This window comes from Apodemus sylvaticus, chromosome 22 (assembly GCF_947179515.1).
Source record: "Apodemus sylvaticus chromosome 22, mApoSyl1.1, whole genome shotgun sequence".
Taxonomy (NCBI): domain Eukaryota; kingdom Metazoa; phylum Chordata; class Mammalia; order Rodentia; family Muridae; genus Apodemus; species Apodemus sylvaticus.
Window position 1 is genome coordinate 26,442,051 of NC_067493.1, and position 22,320 is coordinate 26,464,370.

The 22,320-nt window shown below is 49.9% G+C and overlaps 1 protein-coding gene across 1 annotated transcript in view; it reads left to right on the plus strand.

Moving 5' to 3' along the window:
• Mad1l1 (mitotic arrest deficient 1 like 1) overlaps window positions 1–22,320 on the plus strand; it is a 310,585-nt gene that overhangs the window by 16,436 nt on the left and 271,829 nt on the right. The window contains exons 5-9 of the mRNA XM_052167792.1: window positions 5,564–5,688; window positions 5,781–5,862; window positions 7,957–8,087; window positions 8,196–8,310; window positions 10,066–10,127. Of these exons, the coding sequence (XP_052023752.1) occupies window positions 5,564–5,688; window positions 5,781–5,862; window positions 7,957–8,087; window positions 8,196–8,310; window positions 10,066–10,127 (515 nt within the window). The remainder of the gene's footprint in view (window positions 1–5,563; window positions 5,689–5,780; window positions 5,863–7,956; window positions 8,088–8,195; window positions 8,311–10,065; window positions 10,128–22,320) is intronic.

The window sequence follows — 22,320 nt, forward strand, 5'->3', positions numbered from 1 at the left end:
TTTGAACTCATGCCAGGGGTGGGCCAGCCTCTGCCTCCTGAGTTCTGGGATTAAAAATATGTGCCACCACACCCAGCTTTGCACCTTCATTCTAAATACATGCACGGGGAATGACTTCATTTTAGGGACTGTAGTCATAGTGAAAACACTGATTTTTTTCCATTCTACAGGATCAGTGAGTATGTTGAACATAGGTGTTGTGTGTTTGGTTTGAAGCAAGGTCTCAGTTTGTGGCCCAGGCTGGATTTGAGCTTGAGATGGTCCACCTATCTCAGTCTCTACGGTCCTGGGATGGCAAGAGTGAGCTGCTCCATGTTTCTGACTTTGGTCTTTGTAGATGAGAATGTCATAATTGGCCAGGCCATTGGTTTGTGTCCTCATAGACGTTGGGTTCATGGCTTCCCATGTGCACCCATTGGCTTCCCCAGCGTTGCTTTGTGTGAGCAAACACGGAGCAGGGCGACAGACAACTCTCTGGCTTCTGCTGTCACTTGCTGGGCTGTGTTAACAGGTGATGACTGAGGTATTGGTGTCACTGTCATCTGGTCTGTCATGGAGAAGAAATGTTCTATAAGTCCTGTTTCCTTTTTTCCCCAGAAGATGTAAGACGGTGCCTGTGGATTTGCATGCCTTTGATTAGTAGTGAGTTCTGCTGCCATCAGAGACTGCCTTTGAACCAGGGCGCAGAGGCAGCACAGTCCTGGGAAGCTGGTGCTGGTGTATATTGGAGGTTGCCTGAGTGAGGGTTTGGAGAGTCAGCCCCTCCCAGGCCTCCTGCCCCCTTCCGCGGTGTTCAAGATCACAGGTGCCAGAAGGGAACAGCTGAGAGCCCCAGGGGCCAGCCTCATGGCGTCATTGGTATTCTGTCCCCACACCTTCTCCACTTGATAGATCCTTGGAGCGGGCTGCAGGCTATTTTTGCCTCTGCAGCGCCGGGGAGCATGTTAAGGTTGTTGGCGCATCTGTCTTCCGAAGCAAGTCTTGGCAGGAGAGGAGCCGTGATCTGTTTCCAGATGAGTGGGCTCTTGCTTCACATGGGCACAGGTCTGGCCCAGGTCCTTGGCCCTTCCACAGTAGAGGAGGCCTTTGCATACCCCTCAGTGATGAGCAGGAGAGGCTCAGTGGCCCTTCCTTAGGGAAGCACTTCCAAGTCACACAGTGCAAAGGCACAAGCCCGCCATTGTAGGTTTCAGTTGTGTGCCCTGATGCTTCCTGCCCCCCACCCTTTCCGGCAGTTCTGCCCTTCATCTGTTCACTTGTGGATTCGCCCACTATCCCCATGGTATTTGCATGGTATTAGTCCTTCAGGCTAGGCTGTCTTGTCATAGCGTCTGATGCCAGTGTACGCTCCTGAATGCAGAGACCTCCAAAAGGTAGTATCACTGTTAGATGATTTTTATTTTGTGTATGTGTGTGTGTGTGTGTGTAGTGCATGTAGTGTGTGTTCTTGTAGGTATGTATTTGCATGCATGTGTACACACATTGTGTACATTTGGAGAGCAGGTGTTGGCAGTTGACGGTCTTTTTCAGTCTATCTACCTCATTTTGTAGACAGTAGATCCTGAGCTGTCTTCTGGCTTCATTGATGCAAGGAGTCTCTTGTCTGCATCCTTAGTGCTGGGATTGCAGGCCTGTGGCGCCACACCTAGTGTCCCAGTCAGGGTTTCCAACACACCTTGACAGAAAGCAGCTTGGGAGGCAGGAGTAGTCTTTTCAGCTTACTGTCTGTCAGAGAGAGAAGTCAGGGCAAGGGCTCAAGGCAGGAGCCTAGAGGCAAGGACTGAAGCAGAGGCAGTGGAGAGACAGCTTACATTGTTCCTCATGGCTTACTCAGCCTGCCTTGGAGAACCCAGGCTCAGGTGCCCAGGGTGGCAACACCATCAATTAACAAAATGCTTCCACCAGATTAACTCTAACCCTAACCCTAACCCTAACCCAGGGTTAACTCTAACCCTAACCCTAACCCTAACCCTAACCCTAACCCAAGGTTAACCCCAACCCTAACCCTAACCCAGGGTTACCTCTAACCCTAACCCTAACCCTAACCCTAACCTTAACCCAGAGTTAACTCTAACTCTAACCCTAACCCTAACCCTAACCCTAACCCAGGGTTAACTCTAACCCTAACCCTAACCCTAACCCCAACCCCAACCCCAACCCCAACCCCAACCCCAACCCCAACCCAGGGTTAACCCTAACCCTAACCTTAACTCAGGGTTAACTCTAACTCTAACCCTAACCCTAACCCTAACCCTAACCCTAACCCTAACCCAGGGTTAACCCTAACCCTAACCCTAACCCTAGCCCTAACCTCATCCAAAGGGACAGTGCCTCTGTCAGGCTGACACCGCTGTCTGACGTGCCTAGCCTATGACAGCTGAGCTCAGCTCTGCATGTTTATACATCAAGCACCTTACTGAGGGAACCTTTTCCCCAGTTTCCTGATTTAAAAAAAAAAAAAAAGTTTTATTTTGTTTTATTTTAAATGAATGAGTGTTTTGCTTTCTTGTATCTACTACATACATGCCTGTTGCTACAGAGGCCGGAGGAAGGCATTAGGTTCCCTGGAACTGGAGTTGTAGGCTACTTTGTGGGTGCTGAGAACTGGATCCAGGTCCTGTGGAAAAGCGGACAACATGTTTAACCCCTGCTTCTCCAATCCCTTGGTTTTTGTTTTGTTTGGGTTTTTTGAGACAGGGTCTTACTGTGTGGCCCATGGACCTCAGACTCACTGTTTAACAGCCTCAAATTTGCATACCTCTAGCCTCAGGCTCCCGGTTTAGGACTAAAGGTCTGTGCACTGTTAATCTGGTTTGAAGGTGTTCTTTTTTTCATTTTGGTTCTTTTAACTTTATTCATACTAGCATGAATTATGTGTGTGAGAGGGCAGATGTGGAGATTAGAGGCCAACTTTGGAGTTGGCTTTTCTCACTGCTTTATGTGAGCCCTTTCTGATGGCAAGTTCTTCACCTACCGAGCTGTCCCACCAGCCCTGTTTACTGTCTGCCTGCTTCTCTCCCTCCTTCCTTCTTCCCTTTCTTCCCTCCCTCCTTCCTTCCCTCTCTGTCTCTTTCTTTCTGGTTCTTTTTTTGGTGACAAGGATTTATGTAGTTCAGGGTGGCTTCAGATTAGCTATATAGCCAGAGATACCGTTGAAAGACTTTTCTCCCTAGGGAGGGCACTAGGCTATGTCTGTTCCTCCCCTTCTAAGGGACAAGAGACACTCTTGGGTAGCCAGTGAATTTTTTAGGTTTCCTAACGAGCATGCCTGACAGGCTACTGACTGGACTGTGGGTGACTACAAAGCAGCTCTAGTGGGAAGTCCGTACCCTGTATGGACGATGGCTCCCCTCTGCTCTGCAGGTAGAGCTTCTTTCTTTAGTCCTTCCCAGCTGTGTACTCCGGAGGCCTCCTCCCCAACACCCTAGAGGCACTTGCCGTTAGTGCAGTCTTGGGTATAAGTGTGTGGGAAGGGTGTAGAGTATGAGTGGTTGGATACTCAGAGAGCTCCAGCGACCCTCTCTACCCCTTATCTGATGCTCTGTCTACCATCAGCAGACCTGGCGGTGACAGCTGAAATCATGCAGATAGCAGCAGTCTGCTTAGGAGAATAGTGTTATTCAACAATAACCTCGACTTCTGGTCCTTCTGCCTCCACCTCTTACCCATGCTGACATTACAGCCGTGAGTCACCACCACCAGGCTTTGGACGTGTTCTTTATCTTCTTTTTTTTTTTTTATTAAATATTTATTTATTTATTATATGTAAGTATACTGTAGCTATCTTCAGACGCCAGAAGAGGGAGTCAGATCTCTTTATGGATGGTTGTGAGCCACCATGTGGATGCTGAGATTTGAACTCATGACCTTTGGAAGAGCAGTCAGTGCTCCTACCCACTGAACCATCTCTCCAGCCCTTTGGACGTGTTCTTAATACAGTCCATCATAGTCTGTATGTTGTGATCAGGCTTCAAGCTGCTGTGAAATAGGGTTCCCTGAGTCGGCTTCCCACAGGACATGGGCTGTAACCCTGATACATCCATCCCAGTGGCTTCTCATACACAGGGAAACGAGTTGTAGCCTCTTTGTAGAGGATGCCACTTAGAGAGAGCTGCTAGGCCTCAATGTATGGCTTTTATGTCAGGGATTCTAGGTAGGGGCTCTCCCACTGAGCCATGCACCCCCCCAGCCCCTCCCTGGGGGATTCTAGGAAGGGGCTCTACCACTGAGCCACACACCAGCCCCTCCCTGGGAAATTCTAGGCAGGGGCTCTACCACTGAGCCACGCCCCTAGCCCCTCCCTGGGGGATTCTAGGAAGGGGCTCTGCCACTGAGCCACACCCCAGCTCCTCACTGGGGGATTCTAGGCAGGAGCTCTACCACTGAGCCACGCCCCCAGCCCCTCACTGGGGGATTCTAGGCAGGGGCTCTATCATTGAGCCATGCCCCCCAGCCCCTCACTGGGGGATTCTAGGCAGGTGCTCTATACTGTGTTGATTCTCCTGTGCCCCCATAGGAGATTTTAGGTAGTTATTCTACCATTATACTATATCCTCTGCCCACTTTATCTTTTTGAGATTAAAAAACATTTCTTTTAAAGTTACATTTATATGTGTATGGAGTGTGGTGTGTGTATGTGTGTGTGCATGTGAATATAGGTGCTCATGGTAGATGGGTACTGGAGGCATTGTCCCTGGAGCTGGTATTGTAGACAGTTGTGTTACTTGATTTAGATGCTGGGAACTGAATTCGTGTTCTTTGGAAGAGTAGTATGTATTCTTAACAACTGGGCTATATGTCTGTTTTCACCTTTTATTTTTTTTAAGATCTTATTATAGAGCTGGCTTTAGACTCATACAGTTCTCCTGCTTCTGCCTCGTAAGTACCAGGATTAAAAATGTGTGCCTTTGTGCTTTACCTTCTTTTGATTTTTTATTTTGAGATTGGTTCTCATTAAGCTGCCCAAATTGGCTTTGAACCTACTTCATGATGATTAAACTTTTAACTGACCTGTTCCAGTCCCTAAGTAGCTGTTTTAACAGGCCTGCTCTACCAGCTGAGCTCTGAAGCTAAGTTCTGATGATGGCCTGCAGCTTGGCCAGGGCCTTGCTGTCTTTCCATCCTGGGTTGCGTTCTGTTGGAATGTCGACATGCAGGTGCTAGGGAGGCTTAGAGTGTGGTGGAGGTCTGAGGTGTGGAAAATGCACAGTCACACTTGGGGTCCAGGGTGCTGGGTGTGGTACCCTCTGTGGAGGCTAGTAGGCGTAGAGTGTCAGCTGTAGCTAGGACCAGCTCCTAGAGGCTCTGACCCACGTCTGTGTCAGTGGTGTGCAGCATGAGGCAGGCATTGAGCTATGATGCTCTGAGAGACTGTTGTCTACTCACTGCATGCTTCCAGGACAGTGGGCTCTGTTCTGTCCTGGGTAGCATATGGGGGGGGTGCACCGTCCTTCCTTCCTCCTTGGTCTCTGTGTGAAAGCTGTGCTTGGATGCTTTGGGTTCATTGTCTGCATGCAGGTGGGACCCCAGGGAGCAGCCGGTTTTATTTTTTTTTTACTTCCAGATGATTAGTTCATTGAAGGGGCGTGTCTCAGAGCTGCAGTTGAGTGCGATGGACCAGAAGGTGCAGGTCAAGCGCCTGGAGTCTGAGAAGCAGGAGCTGAAGGAGCAGCTGGAGCTGCAACAGCGGTGAGAGCATGGCTAGCCTGTGCCAGTCGCTAAGACTGTAAGGTTGAGGTGACATGGACTGGCCTTGCATGCACTTTGCCCTTCTCTCACAGGAAATGGCAGGAGGCAAATCAGAAGATCCAGGAGCTGCAGGCCAGTCAAGAAGAGAGAACTGACAATGAGCAGAAGATTAAGGTGGGTACTTCCTGTCAGTCTGTGCAGCCTCCTGTACTCAGCAGGGGTGGGGCAGCCCTCCTGTCACTCACAGGCCTTCCTGTCTGGCAGTGGACTCAGTGGCATGTGAGGCTGCATGCTGATTGTCTTGTGGATGCCAGCCCCTGTGCTGGCTCCTCGGGAGGCCGTAGTGAGTGCTCAGTGCCGCAGTGATGAAGACCCACAGGAAATGCACAGGAAAAGGCTAACACAGTGGACTGTGCACCTGTGAGCCCAGCCTAGAGGCTGAGGTGAGAGAGAGGTCATGGCTGTCAGACCAAGTGCTCCATCAAGTAGGTTCCGAGGACGGCAGTCCTGTCCGAGGCTGCCTGGCGAGAGAATGGCTGAGCTAGGGCACGAGGCCAGGGCTGTTGATTTAAGTCCAGCCTCCTTTACTCTAGTGGGTGTCGCTGCGGAGGTGTTGCCTTGATCCCCTTCCATGGTTTCCTGTTGCCTTTAGTGTGATAGCCAGTCCCAGGAGGGAGACCCATATCAGCTGTCCCCCTGCTGCCCCTGCCCTTCTTCCCTCCCTCTTCTCTCTCTCTCTCTCTCTCTGTGTATGTGTGTGTGTGTATGGTGCGTTGGTTTACTTGGCCCTGTTGTCTTTTTTATTTATTTGCTTAAAGATCTATTTTTAGTTTTGTATATGTGTGGGTATGAGAATCTGTAGAGGCCAGAAGAGGCCTGGAATTGGAGTTAAGTTGTGAGCTGCCTATCCCGGTGCTAGGAAGTAAATCTGGCTCTTCCAGTAGAGCATCAGGTGTTGTTAGTGCTGAGCCTTCACTCTAAGCCCGAGCCCAGCCTTCTTACCTTGCACAATTCCCTTGTGCACAGAGGTTGACCAGTTGGTCTTCTTTGTCACTTTGTTCCCACTACTTGACTCTACCTGGATGCATCTGGGCTCTATCAAGGGTCTTGATTGATTGTTTTGGATGCGGTTTTATATACAGCTTGATCAGTGACTTGTGACTAGGTGTGTGTGCTACCTTGTTGAGGGCCATAGTGATAGGTGCAGTGTAGGCAGGCCTGTTACATAGTGGGAACAGATGCATGTGTTGCAGGTTCACCACCAACATAGCATAAGCTGACCACAGGTGGCCAGAGGGGCCTATGGCACTAAGCGGTTGGGGACCAGAGGGCTGGATGGTGTGTGGTCAGGCACAGGCAGGAGGGACAGTACTGGCTCTTGGTGCTCCAGGACTGCTCTAGAGGTGGTGATGAGAATGAAGCCCAGCGGGTTAGCCCTGTAACGCTTCCTAGACTGTCTGGGCCTCAGAGACCATTGAGGTCCTAGGACAGGTTAGAAGACCTTTGAGGTGCCCGTGGCTTTGTTAAAAAAAAAAGAGGCTTATTTAATTAAAAATTAGGTGTATGTCTGTCTGTCTGTATGAGAATGTGCGTGTGAATGCAGGTATACGGGCGTGCAGGTGTCACAGCAGGCCAGAGACGTCATATCCCCTGGGTCTGGAGTTATATAGATAGTTGTGAGTTTGACATGTATACTGATGGTTAGTGTTGTTCCTTAGGGCGTGTTTGTTGGAGGGTAGTATCGTTCCTCAGGATGCTGTCTACTTTTTCTTTTCTGGACAGGCCTGGCTGGCTGTGTTTTAAATTTAATCCTCTAATCTATCTGTCTGTCTGTCTGTCTGTCTTCCCTCCCTCCTTCCTTCCTTTGTTTATTTCTGCCTTCAAGTCATTCTATGTAGCCCTGGCTACTTGTCTCTGCCACCCGAGTTCTGAGATTAAAAGCCTATGTTACTATACTAGTCTATTAAAAAATGTGTGTGTGTATGTGTGTGTATGTGTGTGTGTGTGTGTTAAGAAGCATTGAGGGGATTTAGGGCCTCATGCTTTCTTGCATGGCTAGTGATTACTGACTGAACTAGCTCCCTAGCTTCTGACACCTCCATTTTTTTGTGTCTTCTCTTAAACCATCATGATCTCTATGTGTGTGTATCTGCCTTCTCAGGATCACTCTGTAGTTGGAGGCCTGTGTGTCCTTCAGACAAGCCTCTCCATTTCACAGAGGCTGTGTTTGTAGTTCTTCTGGCTGCTTACTCTTTCTGCCTCTCCCAGGACCTGGAGCAGAAGCTGTGTCTGCAAGAGCAGGATGCAGCTGTGGTGAAGAGCATGAAGTCTGAGCTGATGAGGCTGCCTAGGCTGGAGCATGAGCTGAAGAGGCTGCGTGAGGAGAACACTCATCTAAGGTGAGGGCTCATGCGTGGCCTGCTGCCCCTACCTGGTAGTTGACTTCCGGGCTTGGTGTCCCTTACCCGAGCTCATCCTCCACATGCATGGCTGTTCCGGCCCTGTAGGGAGATGAAGGAGACCAATGGGCTGCTCACAGAGGAGCTGGAGGGTCTGCAGAGGAAACTGGGCCGCCAGGAGAAGATGCAGGAGGCTCTGGTTGACCTGGAGTTAGAGAAGGAGGTGAGCAGTGGGTACATTGTCTCTCCAGGGCTGTCCTCTGCCCTGTCTGGGGCACCCTGGGCATCTCCATTACACGTTGTAGCTGGTCAGCTTTGGGGATGCTGTGCTTGTGTGGTGGGTAGTACAATGAGTTATGAAACTGCAGTCACTGTTGCCTATTACAAATAGAAGCTTCTTTGATTAAAGCTGACAGTGATATATTCTATGGGTATAAGTATAGCTATTTAGAAGGCAACTTGACAGATCCATTACACACAACAGTAGTTGTTGCTTCTGTTTTAAGGTCTGTCCCCAGCCATGAGCTTTTGACTGGGTTTACAGTACCAGATGGGGGTTCCCTCTTCTGAAGTGAGCATCAAATCCAATCAGAAAGTAGTTGGTTACCCTGGTAACGTTCCTGCCATTGTTGCACTTGTAGGCTCTTTTCTGTTGCTTGTTATTGTGCACACAGGCTCTCCAGCTGGGCAAGACTGTTGATGACAGTTATCCCCAGCAGCCTGCACAGCACCTTGCAGAACTCCAAGGACTAACTAGCAGGGAGGAAGCTTCTAGCTCAGGTCTAGCTTGATTTATCTGTTGTCCATGGTATGTGCTGTCTTTAGCAACAATGTTTTACCATGTAATTCCAATAGCTGTGGCTATGTTCTACATTGTCTTAGAGCCTCACAGGCCTCTCTGACCTTGTTATTTTGAGATGTCTCACCCTTAAGCTGGGCTAGCTAATTAAGCTAGACTGGTGAGCAGTGAGCCCAGCTTGGCTGTTCTCCAGCATTGGATTTTAGGTGTTTGTTCCTATGCCCAGTTTTTGTTAAATGAGCATTAGGGAGTGAATGCATGTCTCATGCTTGTGTAGTAAGCTGCTTGCTTGACTGAACCGTCTTCCCAGCTCCATCTCTGTCTTCTTTTGGAAGTCCAAAGCAGCTGAGTGCCTCTTGGCACCAGAGAGTTCTCTGTGACCAGCCTGTGCTACGGTTCTTATCTATTCGTGCTGTCCTAGACTGGCCTCTCTTGGACCTGGAACTTTTTTGTCCTTTCATCTGGCATTCTGTCCAGAGAGTCATTCTTTCATTCTTGCATGAGGGAGTTAAGTATAGAGCAAGCAAAAGTAAAAGAGAAGTGCAGTAAGCATCAGATAGAGAAACAGCAGGCAGTGCGAAGCATTGCCTCGCCTCCCCTCGGGAGCTTACAGCATCCCTCAGAGATGACTCAGAAGGCCTGCTGGGCTCCCAGGGGACTGTTGTGGATACAATGTCTCTCCATGGCTGAGGCTTTTGGCTTCTCACTCCCACAACAGGCATTTTTACACCAAGAATAAGCAATGGATACCTTTGTTGGATAGTTCCTCCTTTAGCTATTCTTAAGAACCCAAGCCTCCCTCCCCAAACCCCCCCAGACAGGATTTCTCTGTATATCCCTGGCTATCCTGGAACTCAACTCAATAGACTAGGCTAGCCTTGAACTCAGAGTCCTACCTATGCTTCCCGAGTGCTGGGATTAAAGGTGTGTGCCACTACTGGGCATACACCAAGTTTTTGTAATGTCTTGGTCATATTGTAGTTCTCTTTTCTCCTTGTTGCAGGACCAGGGTTCAGCCTGTCCCAGATCATGACATTAAACTGGTTGGACTGTGAGGCAATGAAGACTACCTTGGTCCTTGAGCCCACTTTCATGAACCCAGCCAGTACCTTTGTCAGTGTTTGCTTTCACATGACAGCTGCTGGGCAGAGACACTGATGGCTATAATTGTCTTTCTAGAAGCTGCTTGCAAAGCTGCAGAGCTGGGAGAAACTGGACCAGACCATGGGCTTGAATCTCAGGTAGGTGAGCCGCTGCCCTCTCAGCCCTGGCTGCTGGCTTCCAGTGCGCTCCTCTGCCGCCTGGCTCAGAGTCCGCAGAGGTCGGGGCAGGCAGGCAGGCTCCGTCCTGTGCTGTGGTGAGGAGCTCTTGTTTATGCTTAAGGGATGTTTTACAGGGAGGAAGGTCAGCCTTGTTGTAAAGACTGTTGAGAATCTGCATATCCACAGAGCTGGGGTGGGGAGAGGGCATTGCAATGGCCTGTGTGCTCACAGGACCCTGTGTATATAAGGAAGTTACTGCTTGGCGGGAAAAGAATTTCTTTTAGGTGATGATAAACTGTGGGGATTGGCTGACTGAGATAAAACCCAGTCATACTGGAGGATTCATGTCCTGCTGGGTCTCTTGGAGCTTCTTATGTAACTGTGTCAGGTATGAGTGCAGAGATGCAGAGTGGGCCACAGGGCAGAGCTGCTGGGCACTGTGTGTTCGACACATAGCAAGGGCAGGGTGTTTCCTGTTGCTCTCCCATCTGAACGCTACTCTGTTGTGGGGTGTCATCCACTGATGACCTGACCCCTTTGTAGTTCAGTTTTGGGTTGCTTGTCACTCCAATCAACAGCTGTGATCCCCCTGAGTCTTGGCCTAGATATCACCCTTCATGGTGGCTGTGTCTGTTCCAGGGCCCAGGGAAGTTGGGGACTCTGTTAGTTGGGATAAGGTGTTGGAGCCTGGGCACCAGCCTGTGGGGTTAAAGCAGCCCTTTGTGTAATACCTCTGGCCTGCTGGCTGTCTTTCCTGCTGTTCTGAGAAACAAGGCCAGATGAGGACTGCCTGAACTCAGTTGTCCTGTAATCATACTGTCCCCTGCTGGCTCTGGTCACCTTCTGATGGCAGCACTGCCTTCCGTTCTGTTACTTGACCGTGCCTCTTCGTTTCCTCTCCAGCCCATCTACAGACCCCTTGTTTCAGATGCTGGCCCAGCAGGCCCAGTGCCGTGTGCTTCCTCCTGTCTTCTGAGCTCGTTAACTGCCGGCAAGGGTCCCTCCTACCCCTGGGGATACTCTGCCCAGGCAAGACACCTCCGTGACTTCTTTCTTGTGGTAGAGATCAGAGGCCCCTCATGCCCAGTTGGACCAGCCCTATTGGAACACTGGTGTGCTGGGGTGCCTGCGTGTCTGGTGCCTGCCACATGGTACTTAGTGTCAGTCAGTCCTGTGGAGCCGTTGCCCTGGCTGGAGTAGCACAGGTCACAGTGGCCAGGTTTCCATGTCTAGCTGCTCTGTGAACATATTTCCCCAACTGGCTGCCCTGTCAAGAGCTCGGCTGGTATGAGGGCTACCTGGTCCTAGCTACCGTGCCAAGCAAGAGAGAGGAGTGGGTGCTTACGGTGCTCTGGGTTCTTATCGAGGAAGGTGGGGAAACCCTTCTTAGGAGCCATGCTGCCCTGGACCCCTCCTATCTTAACTGAGGAGGAGTGCAAGGCTTCTGCCACTGTGCTTGTCAGGTCCAGCAGGGTCATGTCCTCGTAGCTATCCTTTCTGGAAGGCAAAGGGCACTGTGGTCTCTTCATTCACAGCCCCTTTTGGTCTCCTGATAGCTGTTATTTGTACATTGCCCTGGGCTGCGGAGGCTGCCTGGCACCTTGGAAGTTCAGTATCACCTCCTTACCTTCCCTGTGCACCCAAGGGCAGAGATTTGGGCACTGGCCAGGGTCAAGGCTGAACTCTGGGTGACATGGATTCTACCCCTGTGGCTATACTTGTTTTGTGATGGTGTTGGATGCAGACAAGCTGTATTAAATGTGCTCCCTTAACATGATAAGCTGGGTCTGAGTGCTAGGACATATGCTTGAGTGTACACTTAGAACGTGTGAGGCCCTGGGTTCATTTCCCAGCAACTGGTCCTTAACAAGTGGGTGGGGCCTGAGGTGGCTCAGTGGATGAATCCATTACCATGTAAGCCAGGCAACCTCAGGTAGATGGCTAGAATGTAGGCAAGGGTACAAGGAGAGAACCAGTTCCACACAGCTGTCCTCTGATCTTCATACATGAGTCACAGCACTTAAGAACCAATAGACACATCTCACATATACAATAGGAGTAATAGAAATGAAAAAGCAAAACATTAGACTTTGGGGAAAATTAATATTCTTGATTCTCTGCTATGATGAGAATTTTGGATTTTCTGTTTCTTTTTTTAACATCTGTCTGTCTGTCTATCTATCGTGTGTGTATGTGCCTGTGTGTGTGTGCGCGCGCGCGCACGCACACGCACACAGATGTGTAAATTCATGTCCATCCAGTGTGTAGGTATCTGTGGAGGCCAGAAGAGGGTGTTAGATCTCCTGGAACTGGAAATACATGTGGTTGTGAGCTGTCATGTGGGTGCTAGAAACTGAATCTGGATCTTGTAAAACAAAAAAACAAAAACCCAGTGAGTGCTTTTAATAGCTGAACCATCTCTTCAGCCCAAGGCTTCCCCTATCATTTTTGTGGGTAGGTTTGGAGAGGTTACTTGTGCAAGGCTAGGACAGTGACTGACTGAAGTCTGGAGTGCTGGGATTAGACATGATGCAGGACAGGGGCCAAAGTGACAGAGGGATGGGGCAAAGTGAGGGTTCAGTGCTGGGGCTGTGACTCCAGAAGTCATACATTTGCTTATTCACATAGTTATACATGTATGTTCGTATGCATAAGCACACAAACATACAAATGCACAGAAGCACAAGCACACACCACACACATACACATACATGACTGTGTACTAGTTCAAGGATGCACTCTTTAGCTGGAGACTTTACCAGGCTTTCAGAAGCAGGTACTCCTGCCTGTGTGTTTGCCTGTTTGATCCGTGGCTCTATGGATTCTGAGATGTAGCTACCAGTAGGTGGCACTGCCCCCTCGATGATCAGCTTTCTTCAAGGAGGCCTGTGAATGCCAGTGGCAGCCTGTCCCAGGGCGTGCTGCCCTTCCATAGGGGCTTCCTCACTGGTATCAGGGATCTTGTTAACTGAGGTGCGAGGGGTCTGGGTCCACTGGCTACCTTCTTACGGACAGGTAGGTTGTCCCTTTGGTCTATGCTCTCCCTGTCTGTCCATCTGTGACCATGGTCTCTCAGAGTCCTCTGTCCCCTAGGGTCTGAGTGCTGCTGGTGTCTGGTGCAGATTCTGTGAGGATGAGCTCTGGCCACCCTGAGGTGCTCAGCTGTAGTGTAGTTGTTACTTTCCTCCTTGCTGTGACAGACATGATACCTGACAGAAGAGCTTGGCTCTGGCTCCAGTGTGAGTGTGGCTCCCAAGGTGGAGAGCGTGGGGCGAGAGCATGGGGCAGCTGCTCACATTTTGTCCGCAGCTGGGAAGCGGAGAGATGCGTGGGAGCTCGGCCACATTCTAATTTTTATGGAGTCCTGCTCACTCCATCGTGCCACCTCCATTCAGGTTGGCTTGAAATTCCATGGAAACACCTCTATAGTCCTGCCCAGATGTGTGTCTCCTAGGTAACAGTAAATCTAATCAAGTTGACCATGCAGATTAACCATCACACCTAGGTTAGAACAGTGTTTTGGCCTGTATGAGTTCCTCACAATGTAACTGTTGCTCTCTGCAGTGTAACACTTAAGTCTGAGGAGCCTAGAGATATTAGGGGGAATGTTTAAGCAAGTTGACTGAGGTAGTTAGCCACTGTAAGCCAAGAATCAGATGCTGAATTGTAGATAGATTATGGTGTGTCCTGTGCATTGGGATGTGTGGGCAAGAACAGATGGGCCTGTCTACCTGTGTCCAGTGCATGGAATCCTGTGGGCTGAGTCAGATAGCTCTTTTTACCTGTATGTCTAGTGCACAGGGCATGTGGGCAGGGGCACATGATTCTGTCTTCCTTTGGTATGTTCAGTGTATGGAGTCACATGAGCAGGAGCAGACAAGTTTGTACCTATTTGTGTCCAGTGCAATAGGGTCTTGTGGGCTGGGGTAAATGGGCTTGTCTCTCTCAAATGCATCTAGTGCCATGGGTCACGGGGGCTGAGGCAGTTGGTACTGTTATGGATGGTGTGTTATACACAGGGTCACATGGGGCAGGGCACACAGTGCTCTCTATCTGTGATGTGTTCAGTACATGGGGTCATGTAAGCTGGGGTGGATGTACACAGGGTCACGTGGGCTGGGGTAGACAGTTTTTGTGACATGGAAGGTAATGGGCAGGAAAGTGCCTGGCAGTGCGTACATATGATGCTGGTGGCATGTCTCTGTGCTGTGGCAAGTACCAGTGGGGATAAGACAGTGGCCTTCTTAATCCTCAGAGACTTTTTGGAAGTTCAGTGGGGTGGTTGGCACAGTGTTGTCATGAGGGTCATGGAGACTGGTGACATATTGACCTTGGTCTCTCAGGGTAGACTGTGGGGAAGGGCTTACAGTATGGAGAGTAAATGACTGCAGACAGAAACAGCCTGAAGGATGGTGTGGCTGTGGAGAGAGGCTGGCAGGATGGTGGAGCAGGAGTAGAGGGCGCTACCTTTAGGAAAATCAGCTATTTTCATAGAGCATTTCAAGTTGGGAGATTGGTTAACAACCCAGCACTTGCTTTTGATTGAGAACATTCACCAAGCTCGGAAAGAAGGGAGGCTCTGTAGCCAGAGAGAAGGCACCGGAAACAACTGCGACTAATCCAGCGCTGGTGGCCTGATGCTAGGGATGAGGCGTGTGCTCAGCACCATGCTCCCTGTGGATGCTGGACTCACTGCTGCCCCCACTGGGATGGGGCCACATGTTCTTACCTTCCTGTTGAATGTCCTTATCTGTGTGACTAGGTAATTAAAGAGCAGGTCATCCTGGGAGCAAGTAGATGCTTCCTTGGGTTCCCTCTGGTCCTCAGTACCCATGTGAAAAGCCCAGCATGGTATGTGTACCTGTAATCCGTATCCCTAGCACTGTGAGGGGCAGACAGGATGGCTGGGGCTTGTAGGCTGCTAGCCAACCTCTAGGTTCAGTGAGAGACCCCATCCCAAGAAAATAAAGCAGAGAGTGACAGAGCAGGACACTTTGACAGCCTCTGCACACATGCATATATGTCTCCTCCTCTGCAAAAATCAGGATGTATGGCCTGAATAGGAAAAAAAACTATCTGGAGACAACATAATCATGTAGGAATTCCAAAGTATCAATAAAAAGCTCTTTGGACCCATTAGCCAGGTTTGCAGGGTCCTAGAACTGGTGACAGTTGACAAGGATAGATGTTATTTTTGAGTATCGTGACGACCTGTGGGAAGGACACGGCGTGTACAGTGGCATCAAAACAGTGCAGCACTTAGGGATAAATTTAACACAGCATGTCCAAGATCTGTGCTTTGCAAACATTAAGACGCAGCTGTCAGTAATTATGGATGACCTAATAATGGCGGGATGTGGTAAGCGACAGGGGAGGAGAAAATAGACCCTTCCCTCTTTGCTCCCAAGTCGCCTGCTCGGCCCACACCCTGACACCAGATGTTTTTTTTTTTTTTTTTTTTTTTCTGCACAGCAAGCAGTTCTCCAGTAGATGCCAGCTGGGCGTCCTACAATCCAGCTCAGACACTGTCAGAGTTCGGGTTGGATCCCACAGGTTGAGGCCTCAGACCCAAACAATTGGCCTACCCGGCTGTCTGTTCTTAATCCTAGGTTGTCACCAAGTTCCAAAGACTGGCTCCAAGGTGAGGTTCCCAGAAGCCCCTTGGGTTAATTTGCTGGGAGTGCTCAGAGAATGCAGAAACACCTTTATTGTTCCTGTCAATTCTTGTTTGGTTTGCGTGTTTGAGACTCATAGAGGTCAGGCTAGCCTCTCACTCACTGTGTAGCTGATCTTGAACTCTTGATCTTGCTGTTTTCACTTCCTAAGTACTAAGATTCTAGGCATTCACCACTAGGTCCACTTCATAGAATGCTGGGAGTGGGGCCCAGGTCTTAGGGCATGCTGGGTGTGCTGGCTAGTTAATGTCAACTTGACATAAACTACAGTCATTTGGGAAGAAGAAACTGCAGTTAAGAAAGGCTTCTTCCTTACCCCCCCCCCCCCCCCCACCAGATTGGCCTGTGATGCCTTTCCTTGGTTAATGATTGCTGTTTTAGGGCCTAGCTTACTTGTGACAGTACTGCCCTGGGCAGGTGGTCCTAGCTGGCATAGGAAGGCAGGCAGAGCAGTCCATGAGGAGCAATCCGATAAGCAGCATGCCTCCATGGCCTCTGCTTCATTCAGTTCTTACTTCCAGGTCCATGCCTTGAGCTTCTTCCCTGACTGGCCTGGATGATAGACTGCTAGCTGTAATCAATAGACCCTTTCCTCCCCAGCTCGGGTTTGGTCAAGGTGTTTATCCCAGCAGTAGCGCCTAGCTAAGGCACTAGGCAAGCACTCAGCGCTCTTCCACCTGAGCTCTGTCCTGTGTCTGTCAGCTAATCTTTGCGCACTATACCTACACCAGATAGAGTATTTGAGTCACTCCCCAGTCCTGCTTGATCTGGACAGACCGATTTCTCCATGCTGAGGGACAATTACTTTATTTTCCCCCAAGTAAACAGCATTAGCATTGCTTGGATAAATTCCTAAAGGCATGTTTGGTTTTTTTCCTTGGTTCAGAAGAAACTGTGTTTAGAATTGATAGCTGATGCCAAATTGCCCTTTGAAAAGCTGTATTTCTACACATTTCTGTCAGGGAATGGGAGCCCATGGCTTAATTGGGTGAGTGTGCTTTCGAAGGTTCAAGCAGAGATGCAGAGTGAGTCACAACAGAGCAAGGAGAGCAGGCGGCCTCACGGCTTGGCTTTTTAAACACTATACTTAGCAATTCAGATGGAAGCGAGAGGCTTATTAAGCAGGCTCAGAGTGAGCGTTGGACCCCTCTGTAGTCAGGCCTGTGTTCTGGGTAGGGAATAATTTGCCAGTGGCTGAATGCCTCTGCTGCTTGGCATTTGACTCTGTCACTTTTGTGCCCGTGCCTGGCCTTGCTTCAGACCCCTCTGGGTGGTCATTATACCTATCAGCGTGTGTATGCGTGTGTGTGTGTGTGTGTGTGTGTGTGTGTGTGTGTCTGTGTGCTGAATGGCATTGAGGAGTGCTGTGGTGTGGGCCCTGGGAGGGTGGGAAGCTTCCACTTCAAACTGCTGACCTCGAATCAGAGTTGGAATCCAGCAAGTGCTGACCTCAGGCTTTGCTGAAGCATCTTTAGGCCAGCCAGGTGACATGTTCTGGGGATTAGCTTCCCTGATGTGCCAGGCCAATTAGGGGGACTTGGGGGAGAGTGAGTGGGTAGACTCACTTCCTAGATGGCAGCAAATTGGCCAACCCAGCCCCACCCTCTGCTAACCTTTCTCTGCTCAGTGTTTGTAATGACCTCGGTGTCTCGTTGATGGAGTGCTTGGAAGGTAAGCGAGCTGCTAGGCATCTTGAAGAACTGCGGTCCGTGTGGCTGGCTTCTCATTGAGGCCTAGATGTGAAGGAGGGAGATTCGTACCTGCAGTGTGGTCCACTCTGGGGCTTCGTGTGATTTATTGCGCACAGCTGCCTATGTTCTGGAGCGGGAGGGACCCTGCTGGCTTATGTGTTTGTGGTGGGCTTTCCCTACCAGTGGTCCCAGGGGCCTTAAATAATTCACTCGTTCCTGACAGAGTCCCCTGCTGCGTTTTGCTCTGGAGATTATGAAGGTGTTGTGTCAGCTAACTCATAAGTTTGATGATTTGGTACCTAAGGAAGGGGCTGGTCTTCGAGCTGTAGGCTTTCAGTAAACATTGGAGGAGCGTGCAATGGGGAGCGGGTGATGATGGGTGTGCTGTGGTACTTGGCTCTTGCCTCTGGGCGGGCCTAGCAGCTCTGATGAGGCCCTGGGGCCGCCTATTTGTGCGTGCTTGTGGGAAGCAGGACCTTCAGAACCACAGAGCCTTCCTGACCTGTGAGGCTGGGCAGGTAGTTCTTCTGTTTCTTTGCACTTGTAAAGTTGCAGGAGTGTCTTTTTGGGGTACTGGTGACCCATCTGCTTGGGGGTGGATGGCCTCTTTGTCCCATGGGGAGAGGATGGAAGACGTTCTGTGTTGGCTAGTGTCATCCCTATGCCTGTCATGTGTCAGAGCAGGGCTGGAACAGTGGCATGTAGAATGTGGAGATGAAATGTTGTCTGGAGCAGACACCACACATGCACACAGGCAGCTGCATGGATGGCAGAAGTGGCTTGGCCTACCCAGTGCTCTCTGTCATTCCTCACAGTCCTTTGGGTCTTTCTTCCAGGTTGTGTAGATAGGGCTCATCGCAAGTGCCTCCCTTGAAGTTGATTTAGCAGAATCCAAAGCCTTGAGAGCATTGGGGATGCGATGTGCACCTGGGATGATGTGTCAGGAGGTGGCTGTGGCAGCATCCCTGGTTCACAGTTGTTTTTTGCTCCCTTCCTTCCCTATTTTACTTTCCACCTTCTTTTCTTCTTTTTAATTGTTAGAGAATTTCACATATGCATGTGTTTTGATCAAATATTCCATTTCCCCCCAGCTCCCGCTCACTATCCCTGCCCAACTTCGAGTGTCCTATTTTTCAGCCTATGGAGTCCACTTACTGCTGCCAATACGTGCATAGGTGTCGGGCCACCCGCTGGAACACGGTAGCTTTCACATTTCTAGACAACACTGGCTCCCTTCCCCGACCCCTTCGCCATCCACAGTGGGATTTTTACTGACTTGCTCTTGTGTAAGTCTTGTCCATGCAACGAGAATCTGTTAGTTCCTGGGTGCAGTGGCCCTACCATGTCTAGAGAACACTGCTTCACAGCAGGTACCTGTGACCTCTGGCTCTCAGGACCTTTCTACCCCCTCTTTCACCGTCATCCCTGAACCTTGGGGCATGGCTTCTGATACAGTTGTCCCATTTAAGGCTGAGTGCAGTCACTATGCTCTGTACACTAACTAGTTATGAGCTTCTGTATTAATGACTGCCCACCATACAAAGAAACCTCTCTGATGAAGAGATGTAGTAGATTCTTCTCCAGGGCTCTTGATCTAGCTAACAGTGTGAGGTATAGTTCCATCTGTGTAATGGGCCTTAAATCAGTTAGAAGGTCATTTGTTACACCATTACACTTGTACAACTGTTGCACCAGGGGGCGTCTCTTGCCAGGCCAGTTGTTACAGACAGCTCAGTAAGACTATGGACTGCTTTGCTGTCTTGTAGCTTGCAGGGCACCTTCCTGCACTAAGAAAGCTACTCACTAGGAATGAAGCTTTTAGCTTGGTACCAGCTTGATTTTTCTCTGACCAATGACTCAAGTATGTGTCTACTGTATTTTTTAAGGCAGGGCCTGTCACTCAAACTGAAACTTGATGTTCTGGTTAGATTAGCCAGTGAGTTCCAGCGATCCCCCTTTCTCCATTTCCCAGCGCCAAGATTATAAGTCTATGCTATTGTACCCCAATACCCCCAACCCCTTCTTCTTCTTTTTTTTAATTTTATTTTATTTTGAGATGTAGATCCTTTCTATGTATTCCAGCTATCCTGAAACTCACTGTGAAGGGCAGGCTTGCTTCAAACTCACAGAGATCCTCCTACCTACCTTCCCGGTGCTAGGAGGTATGTCCCACTGTGCCTGGCAGTGTTCCCACTTTTTATGTGGGCACTGAGGCTTGAACTTGGGTCCTTCTCTGGTGCTGCAGACACTTTACTGATTGGCCCTGGTGGATTTTGTCCCAGCAGGGTGCTTCACTTGAGTTCTGCTATCTATTGTATCTCCTCCTCTGAAGTCAGGAGCCTTAGGGTGTCGGGTCCTTCTAGCTCTGTGCAGAGTGACAGCATCCTGGGGCCCTCTGGAGCTGAGCGGCTCTGATAGAGGAATTTGAAGGGAGTTTTGAGGGTGAAACCACCTGAGCATAGACTAGCATAGGGATTGGAGACCTCTTCTGAGATGGTCTGTGCCAACTTCCTCTTCATTGAGGATTTTCCAGAAGCTACTGTGGATCATGGACTTGTGTCCTGCAGACTCTGGAGAACAATTAGGAGGCTTGGGGGCCTGGGCTTCCCACATGGCCATCACTCTTGTGACCATGAGGTGTGAGATAGTGACCCTGGGTGTGTCACCCAGGGTCATGCAACTGCCACTGGCCTTGGCCTTGTTCTTCTCACAGCAGCTGTGACTGCTGTCAGAAACTGCAAATCTTTCTCAGGTTGCCCTGTTCATAATAATCTCCCTGTGCTGGCCTGCCTATTTTGGGGCATTCCCTAGCTGTAGGGTGTTATAGAACCCAGGTCATTAGTCCTCTAGAGCCTCTGTACCCCCTTTCCTGCATCTGGCCCTTCACCTGCAGAGTAGAGGTCAGGTCTTTACAGAAAACACATGGAGGGGCAGCCTAGCTCTCATCCCCTCAGGGACTCTGGTGGAGAGCTGGTGCCCTGAGCAGAGCCCCTCCAGCAGACATCTCTGTATGGATCTGCTGCAAAGAGAGCAGCTTTGCATTCAGAGCAGCGGAATGGAATTCTCATGTAAAACTGAGGAGCTGCAGTGCCCTTCCATTCTCCACCCTGTGTTTGTGGTACTTCAGCTCCTGACAGTGCCCGTGCTGCCACAGTACCAAGTATTGGGTGTAGGCCTGGGGGATTTCCAGAAGACACAGACACGGGTCCTTCAGTAAGGAGAATGCCAAAGCTTTACTGAGGGACCAGCAATATATACTAGAGGCCAGGAAACAAACACAACAGGAAAAAACAATTATAGCCATAGGTTAGGCCCCAGGAAGGTCCCTACCACCCTGGTCGGGAAAACAGGAATCAAATTAAGCTGTAGGAATTTCTGTAGGATGTTCCCCGTGCAAATAGCTCAGCTGGGGTAGTTGAGCTAAGCTCATTGATGCCCAACAAGCTCCCACCTAAATGAAGAACCCTGCCCACCCCAAGACCAGTGTGGCCTTACATCTGTGGGTGTCTTTATTTACACCTTGCCCCGCTCACAGCCAACCACTGTGCTCTGCTGTCGGCGTCTCAGAGAGGGACTGGACTCCGGCGTCCCATATGAGCATCAGCTTTGAGGCCACGGCTCAGATTCTTTAGTGTTCACCCAGAGCAGGCTGCCTGCTGGGACAGGACCTGAGAGCTGTGTCCTGCCACCCAGCTTTGCACAGGTATGTGTGCTTCCACCCTGGGGCCTGCGGGGAAGGAGGCTTGCAGGTAGGCCTCTTGCCATGGGGAAGATGGGCTCATAGCAGGTTTCAAGAGTAGCATCCCAGCTCCTGCTGTCCATGTATCTTCTCCACCTGACCCTGCTGCTGTCCCGAGGCTCCAGCAGGCCACCTCCAGCCTTTGGTTGGGCAAGGTGCTGGCTGGGTGGTGGGAGGTTCAGAAATGAAGCGTGGAGCACTGTCGCTGTAGCTGTAGATATTACACATGCCACACTCATGGGACACAGAGTGTCAGGCTGTAAGCTGCAGGCATTCTTCCATGTCTATGGAACACACACAGCTTGATATGGGACATAGTGACAGCTGTCAAGATGTCCTGGGAGTCTGACTTTGGCTGAAGCATGGTGCTTGCAGAGATCACGGTTGGCAGAACTTTTTGAATGGTGCCAGTGGAGCACATGACAAATGTTACACAGCACTTCTTCATCTGAACATGAGTGTTAGGAAAATCCTGGGATCGCACACCTGGGCATGTGCCTAGAAAATGCAGTGTGCTCTTTCTGCTCAATTGGGAGCCAGCAAAGTCTCTGAATTGCTTTTTTTATTCTTTTGTTCTTGTCTTTAAAAATAATATTTTTGTTGAGTTTATTTATTTAGTATATGTATGTGCACATGTGCTATGGTGGTCAGAGGGCGGTTTGTGGATGTCCGTTATTTCTTTCTACCATGTGGGTTCCAGTACTGAACTCAGGTAGGCAGGTTTGATCACAGGTTCCTCTCTATCCCCTGAGCTATGTCTCTGATCCTGGTTTTGGTTTCTGAGATAGTGCCTCATGGAGCTTGGGCTAATCTTGAACTTGCTAAGTAGCTAGGGATAACTTTGAAGTCCTGCTTTTGCTGCCTCTGCCTTCCCTGTGTTGAGCTTTTGGTGTCCCCACTGCCCAGGTGTGCCCAGGTCATGCGGTCTCACTTTCGTGCACGCTCAGCAGCCTTCTGCCAACTCACATACATCCCCCCTTGGGAAACAGTTTTAATAGAACTCGTCCCTTAAGTGTGGGAGCTCAGTTTGGGCAGAGTTGTGGTGGGTTCACTCAGTCTGTCTGTAA